The sequence below is a fragment of the Rhinolophus sinicus genome, linkage group LG01 (genome assembly GCF_036562045.2).
Source record: "Rhinolophus sinicus isolate RSC01 linkage group LG01, ASM3656204v1, whole genome shotgun sequence".
In the NCBI taxonomy this organism is placed as follows: Eukaryota; Metazoa; Chordata; class Mammalia; order Chiroptera; family Rhinolophidae; genus Rhinolophus; species Rhinolophus sinicus.
The window spans coordinates 105,733,043-105,755,707 of NC_133751.1; the positions used below are offsets into that span (position 1 = coordinate 105,733,043).

Below are 22,665 nucleotides of genomic sequence, written 5' to 3' on the forward strand. Positions count from 1 at the left end.
AGAGTATCTTAGATGCAAAAAATAGACAGGTTCACTTAAGGTAAAGATAGGCCTTTGCCCAAGTTCCTCATCAGCTTTTCAATTAATAGCTTTAGCAGCCATTGATGATCACTGCCTAGCTTTTGTCAATTAATTAGCAACTGCAAAATAGTGATATTCTAACACACCTTCTGCATTTATTAACTGGAATAATTCTACAGATTCTTCGCTTTCAATTATTTGACTACCTTGGGGTAAGGCAGGATAAATGCTTCTTTCTCTCCAAGTTACCATTCTTTCAGAACAATTCCTCAATATCCTTCCAAAGATGACTAAGTTGACTTGTTTTGGTTTTGGTTGCTGTTATCATTTTGAATGCCTAATTCACATTTAATGTGTTTCGATCCATTTTAGTTATTATGCTTATTGATCATCAAATTACCCCTGTATATAGCCAGTGGCTTATATAATTGGATTTTGAGCTTTTGAGAAAACACCAGTGGTATTTGAGAGCTTTTCTGTATTAGCGACATTGAGGTATCACTAATTTTTTAGATGTGAAATAGTATTGTGATTTTGCTGGAGGGGAAAACACCTAATGTGTACATTTTAATCAAACGATCTCTCTCCGATTTTCTCAAAATAAGCTGGAGGCAAGTAGGTTGAGGTATAGATGAAACAAGTTTCAGCATGTTGATAACTTTCGAAGTTAGTATTAACCACAGTTACACTATTGTTCATTAATTATTCTCTTGGATACATTTGAAAAATTCTATAATGAAGTGTTAATACCATTTTAGTAGTAAAAGCTTAAAATGTCACGATCACTGAAAAACAGAAAACACAAATACCTTAAGTCCAGCTCACATCCAACCAGATAGTTTCTAAAAATTGTATCAAAATACATGCAAGAGGAAAAAAATAACTTATCTACACAACTTTCCACTCAAGGAAAAATTAGATCTTTGAAGTTAACAGATAGTCTGACAAGTGTGATTCTTAAAGTATTCTTTATTAAGATCATTAAAGTTGTAGAAACAACTTTATATTGTAAAGGCACAGGGAGACAGTTCTGATAAAATATTCAAATCAAACAGTAACTTACAGTACAAAAGACAATTTTAATGCACATACAAACCCCAAATGTCTGATTCAAAAATATTTTACTGTGTCTATTAATGGGGAATGATTAAAAATATAAATTGCTGCTGTATAATAAATATCTGATAGTGAATATCTTGATAGCAAAGTGAACAAAATATTTATTGCTTTTCACATACATATTTTTCCCTGTAATTTTAAATTCCTAATTCTTTTACTATCTTCTCCTCAACCTTTTTCAAAGATAAAAGAAATTCCACATAATCTCACGGGGAAAATGGTAGTTATAAAAAAACTACCTCCAGTAGCAATCACTGCTGGCAGCTGTTTTCTCACTTCCTGTTCTGCAATCACAAATCACTCTTCCCAAAAGTAAGATAAATGTTTGCTAAACCACAGGAAGACAACCCCTCTGTGATTGGCATTCTAAAGTTTGCAATGAATATTTATCAATATAAAAGGTGTCCATTTTGAAAATGTGTATTTTACTTGGAGTTTTGAGTAAGAGGCGAATGTCTGACAAGTAATTTTACTTACTCCCCTAAAGTTTTCCAAAGTTGTAAAAAGTCAGGTTAGTAAAAATTTCTAGCACTTAAATGTTTCTTTGAGGGCTAGTTGATATAGGTAATGTACTGATGTATAAAAGTTAACCTATTGCAACCTATTTTATAATGGAGAGATCTTACCCTTCTTCCAGTTTTAAACTGGGATCACCTTTATTAACTTCATACTGCTCTTTTTATAGTAACCCAGTTACAGATGGTACAAGTAGAATTTCCGTTACAACAGTAAAATAACACAAAAGCATCATCCTAACTTAACGAATGCTACTCCAACTTAGGAAATACCAACATGAAGGTGTGTGACAACCATGTCATGTTCAGTGTGTAGCAGCTAGCACTGTGCCTGGCACAGTGTGGATGTTCAATAAATAGTTGCTGAAGGAATGGAGGAGAAACAAAAACAAACCTGGCTTTGGTTGTGTGTATTTTAATCACTTTATGATTAAGAATAAAGTGAATCTAGAACTAAATACTGTACACTACATCAAACTTTGCCATAAACAAATTTAATGATTTCAAACAGAAAAGTATCACTGTTTGTGATAGTCAATATATATTGTAACTTTTAAAATAGTCCACAAATTTCACACGTTTGTTCATTTCTATCCACATACTTAAATTTTGATGTTTAAAAACTGGGTAATGAAGACCAAGTTTGGCAGACGGGCTAAACCATCTGCTTACAGGAAAAATTACTAGTCCATCAATTAAAACATTATGATACCTGATTAAACTCAGACAAGGACTATGGTTCTAATTTTTGCAAAAGTACCAATGAATGAATGGTAAGGTATCTTGAAAGTTACATATGCGAGGAAGCAGTAGCTTAACTTCTCAACATAAAAAAACAACCAGGGAGACCTAAACTGAATAATGACCGAGTTAAAGTACTGGAAGAATGGGACAGTAAGAATGATTCGGTGACCAATTTTAAAACCTACCCATGGAACTAGGTCTAATATTTCTTTGGCATATGCATTACTATCTTGGACTAGTTAGCATTTTAAAAATACTGGTTTATTTTTTTCCTTAATCAAAATTAACATTGAGGTGAAGATTGCTAGCACTCTTCTTAAAGCCTTTTAAATAACATTTTGCTACATATGCCAAACTTCATGTTTAGTGTACACTTAGAATTATTGGCATAGAGTGATGTAACCATTAAATAACCTTAAATGATCTCATGCAATGGTGAAACCACAGAAAGTGGGGATAAAAGTATTTACATAATAAAATACTCAGCTTTCTGAAGAAAACACAGTAAACCTGGGAATCCTGCCCTAACAGTTAATGTGTACCGCATAGCACTGAATGGAAACTAGTCCAAATTTAAATGAATATCTACAGTAACCCGAATGTGTAAAATTGAATAATAAAACATAAAAATGGAAAAACAAAACAAAAACCCCTACACATCAGAAGGAAAAAGTGGCCTATAAAACAGACCAATCTAACTTGACATTCAAAGTAAATGCAAGAGATTCACAAAATCATGATAGTAATGCAAACTGAGTCAAGTACCAAGTACCCTTTGATACACAAGCCAATGTAACTATCAGATTCATCTCCAATAGCATAACAATATTCATTAACCCACTCAGGCGTTCAGGCGGACAAAGCAGTCACTGACAGCTCAAGCCTCCACAGTGTAAGAACAAACTCATCTGCAGAAGAATCATGTGATTTTGAAGTAATGTCTCATTTTGATGGATGTTAACATAAGATCTATCAGTGCAAGTTTATCCTCTGAATGTATTACTTACTAATTTCTTTTTTCTAGATACTTTTTGGTGGTTTCATTTTTGCCAGTGCTACTTAAATGGAGAAAAGTAAAGTTCACCATAGACTACCTCACATTGTTACTTAATTGTGCTAGATATTCACGCAGTTCTTTTGCAGCCTGGAATCTGCCATAGCGCTTCTTTGGGTTGGCGCACTCATCCAGCAAGGCCTCTAGTCGGCCATCTCTGACGATGTCACTCGGTGGGTCGTGGAGCAGGCCTCCGGAAGTGCCACGCCAGGTGGCATGTCTGGATAAGAGGTTCTGACAAACAGCATAATAATTGTGGTCCACAGTGGCACGAGCACAAAGAATTTCTTTTGAAAATGATAAGCAAGCCTCCTTATCACAGTCATCAAATTTGCTTTCATACCACACATCCCAATTTTCAGGTTTATCTGTAAAAGGGGGAAAGCAGAAAGAGAAAAATACATTTTAAGAGTTCTCATTGCTTCCCACTAATTAACATAGTAGTATTTGTTCTTAAAATTGTATTATAATTTTAAACATATTAATTTATATGCAGACATGTACTGGCAGTACACTGCCCGGCGGAAAGAGCAGACAAGATCTCTACCACGGAAGGGCTCAGTCTAGAGGGAAACCTTCCACCACATCAAGTGCCATACAGTAGCATGACGCTGAGCTACAGGAGCACAGGAAGCACCGCTTCTGCCTGGCATTGTAGAAGGCTACAAGGAAAACATCTGCTTTAGGCCTCACAAGATAAGCAAACCTGGGAAAAAGGAGAGAGAGCAAACAGCTCTGGGGGGGGGGGGGGGGGAGACACAGTCCGTGCAGAGGCATGGACTTAGGGGCTGCTCCATCTAGGCTCAGGAAACACAGATGCACTGTGGCTAGAGTGTGAGACAGGAGCTGTAGGTGAGGCTAGAGAAACAGGCTGTGCCATGTGTGGTCATGGCCATGATGTTTTATAGAAAGATAACTCAAGGCTGAAGACTGGAGAGACCAACACAAGGACAGAAACTAAAAGAGGGCCAGGAAAAAAAGACAGATTGTAGAAATATTTGAGACAAAAATCAACAGGTAAGTGTCTAAGTTTAAGGTTAGAACCGAATGACAAAGTAGACATGTTAACACAACAGTATTAATGCTTTATGTAGAGAGCAAATATAAAGTGGCTCTGAGGTATTCAGGTGGGCGTGCACTATGCACAACTAGAAATAGACAGAGATACAGCACACACACTTAGAACGCACCAGCACACAAGGCTTGATGGAGCCAACACAACAGCTTGACTCTACTGGAAAGCATGTTGAAAGCAAAGGGGAAAAAAAAGACTGTGGGCAGAACCTTAAAACTTAAGGCGTTGGCAGAGGAGAGGTTAGTGAAAGAAACTCATTCAGCAAATAATTATTTCAATGCCTACCCTAGGGCATGCAAGGGTGTATAATGGTAAACAGGTAAAAAATACATGGTTCCTACCCTCACTGGTTTATAATCAACTACGTGAAATAGGCTTTAAGCAAGTAAATAAACAAACATTAGCTATCACAAATTGTGGGAAATGCTATGAAGGAAAGAGCAGTTTCCAACAGTAGAAAGGTTTATGAAAGAAACTACCCTGTCTCATTAGATCTAGTGGTCAAGTCTCTCTCAGAGGTTAACATTTAAGCTAAGGCTTGACAGACAAGTACTAATCGCTAGTGGTATGTGGAAGAGAAATGACGCATTTTAGGCAGAGCAAACAGCACATGGGAAGCCCAGAAATGGAAAGTTTCCTTCAAGAAACCAAAAGGCCACTGTAGCTGAAGCAACTGAGGTATTGAGAGTGACAATGGACAGAGGAATATTACAAATGAATCAGAAGAGGGTCAAGTCACAGACATTATGCCCTGGTCAAGCAATTTGAATTTTAATTGAAGAACAATGAGAAGTCACCAAGAGCATTAAGCGAGGGAGTGATAAAATCAGATTTACGTTTTAAAAAAGGAACTATATGAGTAGAAGGAAATCAAAGGAGTAAAGAATTTCAGGAACTTGTTACTAATCACTACAGGAATTGGCCAATTAGGTGGTTGCTAATGGAAATGCAGACTTCTAAGTCAGGTTTCAAAGGCTGAGGAAAGAACTGAGGCCAAGGAAGTAGAGACAGACAGAGTAAGCAATACTTTTAAAAACAGCTGAGAAGCAAGGGAAAGCAGGAAAGTCTCATACAAACTGGTTTATGGGAAGGTAAAGAAAAACTGGATTTTAAAGAAGATAACTGATTAAACAAATTCTCAAAAAAGGATCTGCTCTGAAAGGATGAATGTGTATTGTTTTTATTCATTTAGAAGATAAAGGGAAGGACACCAAGAGAGACACCACATGGAGACCTCAATTTCCCTGTGAAGAAAAACAAAAAAGGTCATTTACTAGAAAGAATTCAGAAAAGAGGGTGAATGAATAGAGAGGGCCTTTTGCATAGTGCCTACTTGACAGCCCTCCTACAGATACTTGGGAAGAACTGGACAGGGCTAAAGCACCAGGACCAACACTCACTGTATGAGGTGCAAGAAGACCGAAACTATAAGGTTGTGTTCAGAGTCCAGAAGTGGTAGGTATAAAATTGTAATGTCTATCCCAGGAAATGTCCACATCAAAAAAATATATTTTTACAAACAGTAGAATATTTTAAAATTTTAGGCAAGTTGCACAACTCTGTCGAAATAATAAAAGCCACTGAACTGTACACTTTAAAAAAGGAAAGCCTCAAGTAAGCTGCTACAACCTTCACAAATGCAGGAAGAGGGAAGTGGGGAAGAAAGCACTCCAGCAGGGTGTCCACCCCTGGAGGATCTACATGGCGGGCGAGAATTAATCACAAACAGTTTGTGATTCAGTGAGTATGGAATCAGAACAAGGCCCTGGGAAAATCAAGAATGTAACAGGATCAGCTAAGATCATGCAGAGCGTCAACCTGGGATGCTGCTGTTACGTTCACTGCATTCCCAGGGGCCACAAACTGCGGTCTCTGTTCATCAGAGGATCCTCACATGCAGGGAGGGGAGAGAAGTAAAAACATAAGACCCTCACCATGGAGTACCAACCCCTCAGTTTCTTTTAATTAAGTAGATAGTTGGAGAACTACAGGCTTTGTCCCTGAAGCTTTGAAGTTCCTGTGGCATTTAATTTTCAAAACACTTTAGGTACTCTGCCTACCTGCACTGTGAATGGCTCACAGATAAATGGAGAGCAAGGTTTTGGGTGAGATGTTATAATGTCAAGACCAAAGTTAGAGAGCAGTGCTAGGAATCACCTAAATGGTTAAAAGAAAAAAATAATTCACTATAGGGACCCCACAGAACATCACTGTAAGAGACCCCACAGGAAAACAAGGCCTTCCTCCATGACAGCAGCATTGTCTCTCTGGCAGCCTGTAACTAGAATATAAAAACTTAATTCTACGTTAGACTCCTAAACTACAGAATACAACAGACAGTATGAAAAAGACACGCATGCATACACACTCCGAGTATATCTGTATCAGACTGAACTCAAAAGCTATTTTACTAAACATGGAGAAATTGTGACTAAAAGTGCAAGTATAATCAATCAATATTTGTTTACTGATACTGGTCAAATAAAACAAAGAAAGATGCAAGGTTGCCATCTAAGGGAGAAAATTTAATGTTTCCTTCATATAAAAACATTATTTTGACATAGAAAAACAATATGTACAAAAACAAATCTGAAAGCTATATACTTACTTTGTCTAATTAACCTTTTATCAGCAACCAAAACATTTTCAGCATCCACAATGATTACCTTCCCATCTCTAGGACCAACTGCAAAATTGTCAAAGCTGACATCCAGGAGGTAGAGTGCAAATTCAAAGTCATTGTTTGTAAGCTGCTCTGCTATTTCCATTAACTGCCAAGCAAGGTCAACTCGTTTTTCCCATGGTGCATTAAAGTAACTCCACAGTTCTTCTCCAACATAATTTACAGCCACCATTCTTCCACAAGCTCCAAGGTATTTTGCAAATGGCCAACCTTCATCAGATGGAAAACTCTACAAAAGAATTATCTTGGTATTATAAGACATTCTGGTGAAGACATCCTAGGTCTATCCCCAGATCCTTTCTGTAGAGATTGCTACTGGGCATGAGCTTGGATTTTCTTGTTATATTCAGTAGTTTCATAGAGAAAAACTGATTTCTTTTCTAACCCATATCATTACTATGGATCTGACAACAAATTTTAATAGATTATATTAGAAAGCTAAAATAGAATAAGTCTTGCTTATCAAAATCTCAGAACCAAACTGATCAACAAAATGCAACAATCTTCTTTATTATCAAATCTAAAAGTATTTACGCTTTCCTTTATCTTGATTTGTGTCTTAAGTACAATCAACCAATTCTTTTGGAACAGATAGCACTGTAGGCCAGTTAGTCAGCATGTATTTACCAGGCACCAGGCACTGACTGCACTATGCTGGCAATAAAAGTGAGCTAAACAGAGTCTCTAAAATAAAATCTTTAGATGAGAAGACAGATACCGAACAATTAATTATAAATACAGTTAAGTGTTAATTACTAAGAAATGGTACAGGTCCTAAGAGAGCATTTAATAGATGCCTTACCTAGTCCAGAAGCAGTCAGGCGTGGAATTTAGAAAGATTCCTGGGAAGCGTCTTTTATCTATACCCCAAAGTTGGGAAAGAGCCATCTGACCTTCTATCAGTGCAACTTCCTCTCCAAGTCCCTTTGGTTCCAAGTTAGTCTTGTTTCTCTTCCACCACCACATTTTCTGTTCACCTTTAGCCCAACTTTAAATGTATTCTAATCTTAGCAAGGTTTTCTAAAAGATTTTACAACCATTGGGAGGATTAACATCCTAAAACAAGTCTTCCATGACCAGAAAAAAATCATTTTCAACTTAAGTACAATGATAAGCTTTATCTAGGGTACTTTCCAGTGCTAAAATGCCAACCTACAACACAACCACTGGGGTGCAAAAGGATGGGAAGTGATATTTTCAACAACTTCTTGAAGATCACTGGCCAGAAGAGGTGTGTTTTAAGAGCCATTTCCTTTAGCCTAGCACCTTCCTTAAATTGGAAAAAATTACGATGTTTACACAAACAGTGCAGGGGAAACAAAGCTAAACATTACAGAATTTAAACAGCCTATTTCTAGTGCTAAAAATTGAACAATTCACATACATTAAAAGGGTTGGAGATAAAGGTCTTCTTCTGGGACCCCTTAAGAAATTAAGTAATATTAATTTTACTGAGTTTTTATAAAATTGACAAAACTCAAAAGTATATTAAAATTTTATAAACTTTAAAACAAAAAATATTTTTAGAACTAAACTTCATCCAAATAATTACCTATTTTCATCTGTTCTTCCTTTCAACTCTATCAATGCACAATAACTGTACTTGTTTATATATAACCTTTTCATTTAAATTTTAATATCTGCAGTTTTGTGATAACACTAATTATATATACTAGGAATTTAAATACGATAGTATGAATCTTTAAATATACTAAGTGAATTGATTCAATTTTAGTTCAGAGACAATATCTATTGATTCTTTAGCCATTAGGAGAAAGCATATTTTTAATCTTATACCTGAAATTTTTTTATTTCTTTTGGACATTGGGAAAAGTGACAGACTGCTAATGTCCAATGTGAAGTGTAAAAACTGTCTACTAACCACATGTTATTTTCAACTTTTCCTCCCAACTTAAAATACCTCTAGGACTTTGAAAATTTAGTTAGACAAAATGGTTACAAAAGATTTAACTGCTTCGCAGAAATACTCAAGTATAATGTCCCTGACATAAAAAGTGAAATCACTAAAACTAAGTAAATGTGTGATTATATAGTTTTATCATGCAAAAATTAAAACAAAACACTCCTCCATACACTTTTGGTATATTATTCACATGCCATATTGTAGAACAGATACAAACAAATCTTTGTGAAAATAAAATGGTCTTTGACAACAGGAGAAAAGGGAACCCTGCCAATGTCTGCACATGTACAACTGCCTCCTTGTGTTTGGAGCCTTTCCAACTGGCAAACGACAGTCAAATATACACTTCATTACCCAAGTCCCTCATAGAAGATAAAATATATGAACAAATGTCACATTGAGCAACTTTATATTCATATAGTGATTTCTGACAATATTAACTGAAATCCTGCTATGCTTCATTTTAAGAAGAACACTACAATTCTTTCATATAGTTTGCTACCTAATCTTTGGAAGAACTTTAATAAATGAATTCACACCACTTGCTCACATGACAAGAATTTTCATTGTATCATCAAGATAGTCAGATTTCATTAATGAGAACAGAATTCTATTGAATACATTGCAGTACAAAGAAAATGCTCAAAGGAAGCCAACATATTTATAATTTGTATTTAAAACAATTCTGGCTCAGAACCAAAATGATCATGGTCAAGCAGAGTTTGAGAGACAAAATTTTAAGACGTTTTTGCTTGGATTTCTTAAGTGTATCAAACAATAAGAAATACAACTTCATACTTCCCGATTACCAAACTCCCACAGTGCATAAAACACAGTAGCTAGTATAAAAAAAAAGTTTACTGCTGAGGTTGACTTTTTAAAGTTTAAACCAAATCTTAAAATCAGATTTTCAAATTGCCTAAGACAACAGGGAACATAGTTTAAAATAATCTACAGTAAAATGTGCGTATTTTAATGAATTATTTACAATTAAAAAATATATACAAATACTTTTCAGTATATATAAATACTTTTCAGTCTTTAAACTGAATGGTTTAAGTTCTAATGGGATTAAGCCACTGCAGTTAATTGTTCAGGGCTTTTCATCAGGCTTGAATGTATGTCATAAACTATAACATGTTAAGTTTTTAAATCTAAACATCAGTTTAAAACTGTACAACAGCACAAAATAATTATAAAATTACTGTCTTTTTTCAAAGAAAACATCCACTGAATATTACTACCAATGTAAAAATTAAAAATGGAAATTTAAGCAGTAAGTCAAACATGGTTAACTGCTATGATTTAAAGACATATTAAATGACTTCCCTGTTAATTTATAAAAAGTATTTTGAATATGAAAGCATGTCTATGTATCTTTTCCTTTTTAACAGAAAACCATAAGCTATTTCTTGGATATCATAAAACTCAAGTAATAACAATATTACACGCATTAATAGTAGCTTAAAGCCAAGGTTTCAGAAACAAATGAACAAAACCACTACGGTCATCTTCTATTTTAAGAGAAAATAAAAAGAAGGTGACATAAAATGTACATAATCAAGATTAGGAAATTTAGATATTTTATTTTCTTTATGGTACATATTAAAATTCTATATTTAAAGGGCAATATAGCATATAAGTAGAATAATGGACTTAAATAAAAATCACAAGGCTAGCTTTTAAGGTCTACCTTCACCTCTGTATCTCACCAGCTGTGTGACCCTGGCAAAATCAAAACTTCTTACTTAAAGCTTTAGTCTCTTCCTCTGTAAAACTGGAAAACATTTATACCAACATATTCATCAGGGAAATCCAACAATCAAAGGGAAAAAAAAGTATGAAATGTACTTTGTAGATTTAATACTACTTTATAAAGAATTGCTTACCAAAACATTTTCATACTTCCTACTTAAATCTGCTGAATAAAAAGTCTACATATTCATCAAGAGATGTGCTTATTTTCATATCACCTACTGATATGAAAAGCATCTACAAATAATAAACTCCTTCCAAATATAGCCAAGAACCACAAAATTAGAAATACATCTTCACTGCTCTCTAGTAGTTTCTAATTTACCATGGAATATACAAATTAGTTACCAGACTTTAAAAACATTCAGTGCCACAAGAAACGTATAGGGCATTCACAAATACTAAAAACACAAAAAAATTAAAAACTTGGTAACATGTATATGCACAGAGCACTATAATTTGCTTTTCATTGATAATATATAAGCAACACAAAGTAAATTCTAAATACTGAAGTAATCTATCACCTATCTATTGATCAAAAACCAAGTATCACGATAGCTTATGTGGTCAATGAAGGGGATGTGGAACCTAAGAACTCTAGAGGTGGAGGGTACCTGAGTTGTAAACGCAGTTCAATCTTATCAGCACACTTTACATGATTTGCCTAACTAAACTCACACAAGTAGAAGAAGGGAAGTAGGGCCCCTCAACCCCGTATCTGTCTGTTTCAGTTTTCAGATTTTAGAAAGGTAACAAAGCATATATTTCAAACTAGTACTACATACCACCTCCAGTAGCCTGGGGAAACACTTCACCAAAAAACATATTATGTTGCAAAAATAATGTAAGCTTATTCATCCTAAGTGGGATAAAGCACATAAATTACTTCACGGGTTTTCACTTTTGTTTTTTTTAATTTGACAAAACCTATCTCTAAAGGTTTTTAAATCTGGAATTGCAGATGAGGGATTCTAAATTAACCCACATTTCACTGACTATTATAAGCAGCTGGAGTAAAAAGCAGTGAGAGCTGCTGTGGAATAAATCAATATTTTGAATTTAAAAATCCTAGATCTAGCCTATCTCCACCATGAAACGCTAAGTCAACAGTTGTAAAGAAAACATAGCCCCTATTCTCTGGAAGCTTTTTTAGCCTGAATTAAACACATAAATCATAAATTACAGAATGTGTCAGAAATTACAGAAAAGTAAAGTATATGGAGAAAGAGTAGAGACCTATTTTTGATTGTGTGATAGAGGGCAGCCTCTCTAAGGAAATGTTACTTATGCTGAGACCTAAAGGATGAGAATAATATTAGACAGGGGATGGGGCAGTAAGAATTTTCCAGCTGCATGTTAGGGTCAAAAACTGTCTTCTCCGAACTGGGGAAAAAAAAAAAAAAAAAAAGAAAAAAAAAAAGGCCAAAGCAGCTGCAGTGAAATGAATGAGGAGGAATTAGCTTGAGGTAATATGGTCTAGAGAGGGAAGCAGGGTCCAGATTATGTTGGGCCTTATAGAATGAAACACAAAAACTCCTTGACATGGTCCACATACTGTTAAAAAAAAAAAAAGATTATATATATAAGACCCAGTCTTATATTAAATTTTGCTCCAAAAGACGTATTAGGGCTGACTGTCCAGCTAAGTCTTATTTTCGGGGAAACACGGTGTGTGTGTGTGTATATATATGTATGTCAAAGCCTTACCTTTCAGAAATATCTCACATCCTGGAATTAACCAACATCCTGTGGTACATAATGGTATTCTAGAAAACATGTTTTACAGTGTCACAATACCCTTTCATCAACATACATTGCTCTCCCAGGTTACTAAGGTCATTTTATTCTATTATGTCAGAACAGTCATGAAAAAAGGAGATGTGGAATGTATGAGTAATACAACATAAAACAGTACCTTTTGGGTTTATTCATTTATTTCCTCACTTACTTACAAACATTGAATAGCATGTAACTGATAGATTAAAATAAGGCCAATTCTAAAGTGCTTCTATTCTATTATCTTTTTTCCCTCTTTACATGTCCAAAAGTAGGGTATGCATACTAAATTTAAAAGATCCTTTCATACATAATTCCTTTCATAAAAGAAATATAAAATATTTCACAGTCATTTATTACCTTACGACATTTCATTAAAAGGAACGTAACTCTGTAGTTTGCCTAAAGAAATGTGTTACAAGACTTTTTTTCTTTAGAGGAGGAAATTCTCAGTAAAAAGAAACTGACTTGAAAAACATCTATAATGAAGATATACAAACTAAATTCTGGTTATAGGTTTTCTACAGAACTGGCATTTTTACACACATAAATTTAAACTTGAGAACACTTTTAGAAAGTATATGTTATCAAAAGCTTAGAAAATGCTTAAACGTTCAATTTAAGTTTCAAAATTATTTTTAAAAGCCCAAATTTGAACAAAATCCCATTGTGGTAATGCATGTTATAACAGCTGTTCATAGAGATTAGTCAACTGTACTGGTGACAGACTAATGTGTTCACAGTTTTGTGAACTGTCTGGAAGGGGGAACACAGTAAAATTACTGGGAGAATTTAACGGTTACCTAATTTTTGCTAAAATTTCTCTAAGACTTTAGTTTCTTATAACTTACACTACAAAATACTGGCCAAAACACATTGCAAATACTGTAGAATCTTAATAATCTCAAAATTTTCAAGTTATAGGATATCTTCCATTTATTTCATTAAATGATTTTCTGAATGCCATTTTCCACCCACCTAGATTCCAACGATATTAAGCAATGTTTTGAAAATAAGGCTATGTTACTTCACTGAATATCAGGTTCAACAGCTGTATCTAAAATTGGAAACTAATGTTAAAACACATCAACAAAAAACACTACCTAGTAGTTTAATAGAAATAAATCAGTTAAAATAAATAGCTTAAGAAATGCTCTCCCCAACCAAAAAGAAAAAAGTCACTTGGCCACAAATTTCAAATACGCATAAATTTGCTAGTCTCAACTGACCCTTTCTTACCTACTCTCACTACCAGCGACTGTGATCCATATTTCTTCATTGAAATATACACACCTACAAACACTATACTCCCAATAAAACAAAAATTCAAAGAAAAAAGATGCAAGTTTCTTTTGGACTCACTAACCTAAGAATGCTACTTTATTTTCTTTAGTGGATACCTGAATTCTTTAAACAGCCTGCCAAGTAGAACAGTACTAACTTCCCTGGTTCCTTTAAAGAACAAACTGAATCAATACAGTCCTTCAGAAGAATAGCAAAATGTCCACTAGTATCACAGTATCTCTCTCCATTAAATACCTGGTGCCTGGTTTTAGAGTTGTATTCCTATTTTTGCCTTAAATTGAACATAGCCAAAACAAAACTCTTGGCTCCCCTATATGAAAGGCATTCCTTCTCTGGGCTTCCTCATCCTAAGGAATAATCACTCAGTAGTTGCTCAGACCAAAAACCCAGATTATCCTTTTCTTTTCTCTTTCCCTCATACCTTAACCCTTAAAGAAAGTCTTGTCAGCTCTTTCTCCAAAATATACTGGGTCTGTCCAGTTCACTTTTCATAACCTCCTTTGCAACCAGCTTAATCCAAACCGCCAAACTCTCTCCCACAAACTAGTGCAAAAGCTTTCCTGTGTCCTCTCACACCACTTAAAACCCTTTCTCCACAAACCCAGCCCTCTGAAAAACACTTCTATTATTTCCCATTGCTGTGAAAATAAAATCCCAAATGCATTCAGCACGGCTATACAGGATATGGTCCTTGCTTACACCTCCCTATAATCTTGTACTTTACCACGCTTCTCTGCTCCCATGCTTGATCCTGCTGTGTGGTTTTTTAATTTTTTTCTTTTTTTCCCTATCTCTTGCTTAAAGACACTCTGCACCATTGACTTTTTCTCATCATTCACACTTGAGCTAAAATGTCACTCTTCCTGACCGCCCAATTTAAAGTATTCTATCCCCAATCCAATTCTCCATCACAGGAATCTGCTTTGATCTTTTTATAAGATGTAAAATCTGGAATTACCTTCTTTGTTTGCTGTTCACACCTAATGCCCCAGAAAGCAAAGCCTACACAAACTGTGCCTTGTCCTGTGATCTTTACTGTATCCCAAGGACGTATAGATCAGTTCCTAGCACTGTGGAGCAAGGCCACACAATTCTTATCAGGTCTCTTTACTCCACAGTTAAAACTCCAAATAAGCACTAGGAAGGTAAACTATGAAGACCCTGAAGAATCATACCTACCTCAGATAAGAAATCTTTTAAGATTCAGAGTTTAAGAATACCTATAAATATTCAGACTTAACCTCTATTTTTTAAATTATTCATCAATGCATGAAATAGACTAAACTGTAGTAGTGATTTACAGAGAACAATTAAATTATTTGCTTTGTATTACTGAGTCCTTATCTAAAGGCCGTTTCCTACACTATTCATTCTATTCATTGTACTTCATATGGGATAAATCCCTAACCCCCCTTTTAATTACTATTCCAAAACAAAACAAAACAAAACAAAAACTATAACCTGAAGCAGCAGCCACATAGGTATTTATGATGTGTGCATATATAAAAGGGGGTGACGGGAACATTGTCCATAGGAAGAGTAAAATGCATGTATTTCTAAGACAGATGTCAACATAATATACTAAAGAACTTTTCAACTACTATAGATATCTAAAAATGGAATAAGATGATTTGCAAAGTAATATATTGTTAAAAACTTTGTAATTAAAGACATTTCATGTGTGTTATCTAAATAATCCTGTCTTTATAAAATAATCCTGTTGGATAAGTATTAACATTCCCATTTTACTGATTAAAAAACATTAAGTGACTTGCTCAATGCCATCCAATAATTTTAGGGTACTAGAGAATGCTATCTTAATATTGCCCCCATCACTACTCCCGCCCCCCCACCCCCACCAATGGGTAAAATTCCACAGAGGAACTCAATTCCTCTGTGAAATCTGCCCTGGTATCTACGCCTATGAAGATACATACAGATACCTCTCCCTAAATAAGTCATCTGATCAAGTGTATGTATCTTTTCTTGTAGAACTTATTATGCTATATTGACTGTAATTAGTCATTTATATACCTACTGCCTCTTACACGGTAAGCTACTCGCTGCTTAGAAAGATCCTTTCCATCCAAATCATAGACTATTTACCAAACAAACAAATAATAGTTCTCTGACTCTAAGTCCAGAACTGTAAGTCCAAAGAGCTTCCAGCTATTTCAGATAACTTCCTTTCAAGACTCTATTTTTTAAAAAGACATACAAGTTGGATAAAAGATCTGATTACATAATTTAAAGCCTTTCAGGGTCACGACCAGGATGAACAACTATTCTCATCTTACATTAGTAATTTACAGTCTTAAGACATGCTACAATCATTTACTAAGGTTCACTGTACGTGTAGGAAAAATGCAAAACATGTATGTGAAGGTCCTATTAGTTGAATACACACGATTGAAAAGTGAAGAAATAAAAAATGTCAGCATTCTGTGAAGCATCAGCAGCAATGATAGCAATATAGGAAGTAAGCCAGAGACCTTAAGACAGAAAAATAGAAAACCAGTCTGGAGATCCCCTAAAAAGCTAAACACCTATGTCCAGAAAGCAGATACCTAAAAAGTAAACTTTCTGATTTCTCACTAACATACTTGAGACCCATACACTGAAAGTATGAAGAAACAGAGTTCAAAGATTAGACAAAAGTACAGAAAGAGCCTCAGGATCAATAATGGTCAAAAAACACGGATTAATCCAGAAAATAGGCTAGGGCATCAAATGATTGTGCTCCACTGACTTGGAAGTGGTGCTTTCCTAAGGATTCCTGTCTATCTCTATGGTCTTTCCAAAATATAAGTCTCCTTTTTGGGACCTGAGGTACACATAATTATTTTATTATTTTTGTTTGCTTTTTCAAGAAAAGATGTTCAAGTGTCAAAGGTGTTAATGAAACCGCTGATGAAAAACCAGAAAAACAGGGGGGAAAGAAACCTTTTAGACTTAAGCTTACGAATTTATTAGATAAAAAGTACTCTACTCAGAACTACCTAGTCAGAATCATCTCTGAAGCTAAATCTGCGAATGCAATCACTACAGCAGCAGCCAGGGTGAGAGAAGTAGGTGCCTCCCTAAGCTGCTATTTGAAAAGAATCCCTGAGAAAGTCTGGAACATCCTTTCTAGATGCTATAGCCTCACAAGGTCCTTGGATACCTTCACCTAAATATTTTTTTTCCTTTAAAGGTAGTCTCTGGTTTTTGTTTTGTTTTAATCTGATTTCATATGTATAAAAATTTGGGGGTAGAAAGACAAGCATGAAACAGAGCTATCTATCTATTCTGGCCCCCACCCTGTACCCCTAGCAGTAGGGACCAAGTCCCCAAATCCCCAATCCCCTTTCAGAAGAGTTTAACCCGACCAGTTAAAATCAAGCTCAGAAGAGAAGTAGAAAAATAATAATTTCTGAAGTCAAGAATGTGAGAGTCACAAGATGTTGGGGGTGAAAAGTAAAAGATCTAATCCAACCGTCTCATTTTATAGGTGAATCCCATAAAAAAGATTATCAGCTGGCCAAAGTAAGACAATTAGCAAATAGCTATAGTATGTTTTTTTACTTCAAAAACTGGATCTTGGGCAGTACACCTTAAAAATACATTCTTCTACAGAAATGATTTTTAAGGACAAAACAGCACTCAAAAGTTTTTTGTCAAAATGCATCCTGTAATGTAGAAGTGTAATAAATCAATGTAAATAAAGGTATGGTTGATCACAGGAATCATAAGTATCTTTAAGGGGCTCCATATCCAAATAAGCTTCAAAACAGCTGATCAAATGCACTATATGGTTAAAGTTGCTTTTACTTTAATTAATATCTAACATTTATTGAATGCTTACTATGCATAAGGCACTATAAAGTGTTTTGAATGATTTATGTCATTTACATGAATTAAAATGAAAGTTTAAAATGTATAGCTTAAATAATGTTACATACTGTAATTTTTTTTTAAATCCTCTAAAACCATAATTCAGAAAACAAAGGCAAACAAAGTTCTACAAATATAACAGTAAAACAAATTCCCACCTCCTCCCCTCGATATAACCAAGAGCTTTCTTCACTACTTCTAGGTGATAAAGTCAGAGAGAATAGTTAGGACTTCCAGGAATCCAGACAGTATTTTTCTCTCTCACACACAGCTTCTATAAATTCAATAGGTAAGTACAAATACTGGTAGAAAATTTACCAATACAATGACAGAAAACATCTTACCATCCTGCCAAATATATCAATATGTCAACTTTTGAATATTCCAAGAATGCTATTACACAATATAAAATCAAGGAAGTCCCTCGCCCCAGTTTTTTTCATAGGATTACGGCATACTTGTAATTAAAATATACTTCTTGGTAAAGTAAAAATGAGAGGATGAAAAGAAGGAATCAGAGTAGATGATAAAGGTAGTAGTATTATCTTATTGACTGATGTTTCTAAAAATTTTTAGAAGATAAGTCTATTACAGAACAACTTTCCTTAGAGATAGGTAAGTTTCTGTAAGCCAGTAAAACTATTCAAGAATGTGAAAAGAGCTGTGCTTTTATACCATTTCAAATGGGAATTCTATATTGCAAATCTATATAGCCTTACATTACATAGATAAGGCATGTGTATAATATACCTTACAGACAGACATTTAATACTTAACATGCCTCCTTTCATGTATAATAGGAACTTCAATTTGTTACTGTTTCTTAAAATCACAAGAGGCAAGTTTAATGGATTAAATTCCTACATTATTTTTCAATTCTTTCATTAGTACCTTGCCAAAGGAGATTTTTAAATGTTTATTTTGGAAACATGTTTATTACACCAGAACTTTTGTTAAGAATAGTTTGATAATGTCAGCTCAAAAGACTTTTTTCCAAAAGTAGTTAATTTCTGGACAATATAAGAATGGAAAAAAATCTAGTTTGTCACCAAATGTCCAAAAATTCAATAAGTAGCTCCCTCTCCTGGGGGGAAAATGTGAGTTCTTCTTTAAACCGTAAAACACACACTTGTACCCTTAAAAATATTTTCAAAAGTACACGAACCAAAAAATATACACAAATAAGCAAATTTGAGTTTTTTCTATCATTAGCAATTAATAACCCAAAACTAACATAAACAGCTATTCACAGTTTTATAGAAAACAGTATAAACACTAAAATTGCATACGTTTATCAAGCTAACAAAAAGTGATGAACACAATGATTTGAATTAATGTGCAACAATCTTTGTAGTTGATCACAGAATTTTAAGATTCCTCTCATTTTAGTGGTTTTATACTATACATCATTAAACCTCAATTATACTGTTCATACTTAACTCACTAGTTTTTACCAAAGATGAAGTGGTTCTATAAAGAAAGTAGCAGCTCTATGAAGATCCTTTACTTATAAGTAAGTCTTATTATACTTGCTGGTTCATCAGGTAAAAAAATAAACATACCAATATAAATGACTGGTACTAAAGACCCCAAATTTATATTTCACACAGTAATTAGCTATAGAACTGGGATGCCTAAATAAAAAAATGTAATTTATATATGACAGTCAACAATGTTCACACATATATATTTCCTCACATACCAAAAACAAACTCTTTTCCTACCTATAACCCATCTAACCACCCACTCAGAGCAACTGTGTCACTAAGTTTAAACTACAAGAATATAACTGACTTTTTATTTTAAAAAAAGCTGTTTATCACTAAAGATGAAAACAGAAAGAAAAAGTTTCAGGGAAGAGTTAATCAGAAAACAAGACACAAGCACACTTGACTACCTCAACTATAAAGTAATCTGAATATGCCAAGATAACATCAAACTTCGAAAAATAGAAACGCTTCCAAACAAAGCATATTTACCTTAGTGCAAATCAAATGCCAAAGTTTCTTATATTCAAATGCCATGGTATGTTTATAAAGAACTGGATACATAACATACAATGTTCTTAAAGTGTTAGTTTTATTATTAGTTAGTTTTATTATCAGGTTGTTACCTGATAAAAACCTTTGGAGAGCCAATATTTTAAGTGCAGAAAACATATATTACCACTACAATAGCTACTTACTAAATTTTTGGGTCCCAGAGAATTTGACAGGCTATTCAGCAAACTACAATGCTAAAGCTTTCTCCAGGGACCAACCTTGCTAACATAAACATCTATTTCTCAAACAGAAAAGGCAGCTTAAATGAAAAACAGTGTCAAGTCAAATAGATATATCACAAATATGGCCTTAAGCTTCAGAAGTTGACTAATTTTAAAACTAGCAAATAAAGTAATTTCATCAACGAACGTTTAGCTAGTTTTATACACTACGCACTGTTAAAGAGAGCAGTATTAAATATTCAATCTGTACTTTAAATTTCACCCATTACATATATCCTGTGACACCTTAAAATTTACCAAGACCCACACTAAAGTTTTGTTTGAGGCAAAATATTTGAAGTAATCAAATGAAGCAGGTTTTTTCTCTTACCTAAGTTGGTGAATGGAACTTGAGAAAAGAAAGCAACATAAATGAATACTGCACATGCACTTCAGAGTTAAAAAATAACAATCCTGTCTTGTACAAACCCTCTACCCATCAGTGAAATTATTAGCAGCGCAGAATTACTTGTGATTAATTGTAAATTGGGGTTTTTTCAACCTTGTGTTTGAAATACTACAGAAAAACTAGTATGGAAAAGGAGCAAGATAATGTTCTCTTTGGTTATCAGGAGGGATCACAACCCCACAGTTGTAACCAGTATCCAAGGACACATGCACTAAGGCCGGGTGCAAATGTGTAGAAATTCAGTAATTAACTCCAAAAGTAAACAGTTTTCGTGTTTTTTTTTAAGGTCTTGTTTTTTGTTTTTGTTTTTTGCGTCACCAGTAAAAAGCTTTCAACCTACTCCCCTAAAAGGCACGTTTGTTTTCAAAATAAAGAGAGAGCCAATAACTCAACTAGAAAAAAGGTGAGACTCTCCTTTCAGTCTCTAGTCCTGGCCTAACATTTCATCTCCTTCCTGCAGCCAAATACCAGATGAATGGGGCAGGTCACAGAATCAGGATGAAAATGTCTGTCTTGGCCTTAAACCCTCCCAGCCCCAAATCCAACGAAGCCTGAAGTTTTCCTTTTCCTAATCCCACCCAAAGCAAGGCTCATGAATTAACACCACCCTTGACCACAGTTCCCATTATCTGCCCGTATCTTTCCCAGCGTGTCCCCAAATTAACTGCCCCAATTATCTGCCAGGTAAATGAGCTAAGGAATAAAACAGACTTTGGGGCCGACGTTAGGCCAGCCATGCAAGGTACTGAAGGAGAGAGCAAACGTGGTAAAGGAGCACTTGAAAACAACTGAGAAAGGTCCAAGGGCTCCTAAACAGTCTGCGCCGTCAAAGTGCAACCCGGCGGACAAACACAGAAAGGCAGGGAGGAGAGCCGAAGAAAACTCGCCTGAGAGACATTTTGGGAGCGTACGAGACGCGCTCCCTCTGGCGTTGAAGGATCCGCAGTCAAGTCCGACCTGCGCCCGTGTCTAGGTGACAAGAGCAGAAGATCCAGCAGCCAGGTCGTCCTCCGCAATCCGGCACGGCGCCCAGGAGTCGCCCAGCGCTGCCCCCTTCCCACGCCCGCAGCCTGGCTCAGCCCCGCCGGGTCCAAAGTGGGGAAACGAACCGGCGGAGCCGCTTCTCCCTACTCCCGTTCCCCGCGCGGCCCCTCCCGGCAGGACGCCCCCCGCCCGGGCTCCTACCTGTAGCACTAGCGGCTCGGGGTTGAAGGCCAGGGTCAGCAGCAGCTGCATGCGCTCCGAGTCCTTGAGGTTGCGGAGCAGGAAGCTACCCGAGTCCTTGGTCTCGGCGTAGCGGCGCACTAGGCGGTCAAGCAGGCGCTGCGACGGGCAGTGCACCAGGTCGGACCAACCCTCCACCGCCTCGGGCGTGAGCAGCCGCACGTCGCCGTTGAGGCGCGCGAACTCGGTGCGGGGCATGGCCTGGAGAAGGTCGCAGCGGGGCCGGCCGGTGGCCCGCTTGCAGATGCTCTGGTCGAGCTGCGCCAGCTCGCGCTGCGAGCCGAGGCGCTTGAGCACCACTCGGCGGCGGCCGCCCTCGCGGGGCTCGCCGTACTGCGCGAAGTAGACGTTCTTCACGTTGAGAAAGTCCAGCAGGCGCAGGCGGCCCCACGCCTCGAACACCACCTGCCCGTTGAGGAAGCGGCGGCACCAGCTCGTGCCGAAGCACGCCGGGCACTTATTGAGCTGCAGGAAGCGCCGGTCGGTCAGCTCGTTGCGCTGCCAGGAGGCGAGCAGCGACGGCGAGTGCAGCACCATCAGCACCAACAGGCTGCCCAGAGCCGCCAGCTTCAGCGAGCGGGACAGGCGGCCCAGCTTCGGGGGCACCAGGCGCCACATCCCGCCCGCCGCCCGTCTGCCCGCACCCGGAGGGCGAGGGCACCCCCGGGGCGCCCCCGCCGCGCCGAAACCCGGAGAGAGACCCGCAGAGGCCCCGGACGAGAGAAGGAGCGAGGGCGCGGGCCGGGGCGGGAGGCGGAGTAGGTGTGTAAGAGAGACCGGGAGCGGGAAGGAGCCGACCAGGGCCGACTGCGACTTCTCCCAGTCACTAGCCTCCACAACTCTCGAGCTCCCTCCACCGAGATCCCCGCCCTCCGACTCCGGCGGCGCCTCCCCCGAGCCAGCCAAGTTATAGAGCGGGAAGGGG

At 36.7% G+C, this 22,665-nt stretch overlaps 1 protein-coding gene across 1 annotated transcript; it reads right to left on the reverse strand.

The window, feature by feature from the left end:
- Positions 1 to 972: 972 nt before the first annotated feature.
- Positions 973 to 22,502, reverse strand: DIPK2A (divergent protein kinase domain 2A). Its single transcript, XM_019750561.2, has 3 exons — positions 21,702 to 22,502; positions 7,137 to 7,440; positions 973 to 3,821 (listed from the first exon to the last, which is right to left on the reverse strand). The coding sequence occupies exons 1-3, from the start codon at positions 22,356 to 22,358 to the stop codon at positions 3,490 to 3,492; spliced, it is 1,293 nt and encodes a 430-aa protein (XP_019606120.1). The 5' UTR covers positions 22,359 to 22,502; the 3' UTR covers positions 973 to 3,489.
- Positions 22,503 to 22,665: the final 163 nt, after the last annotated feature.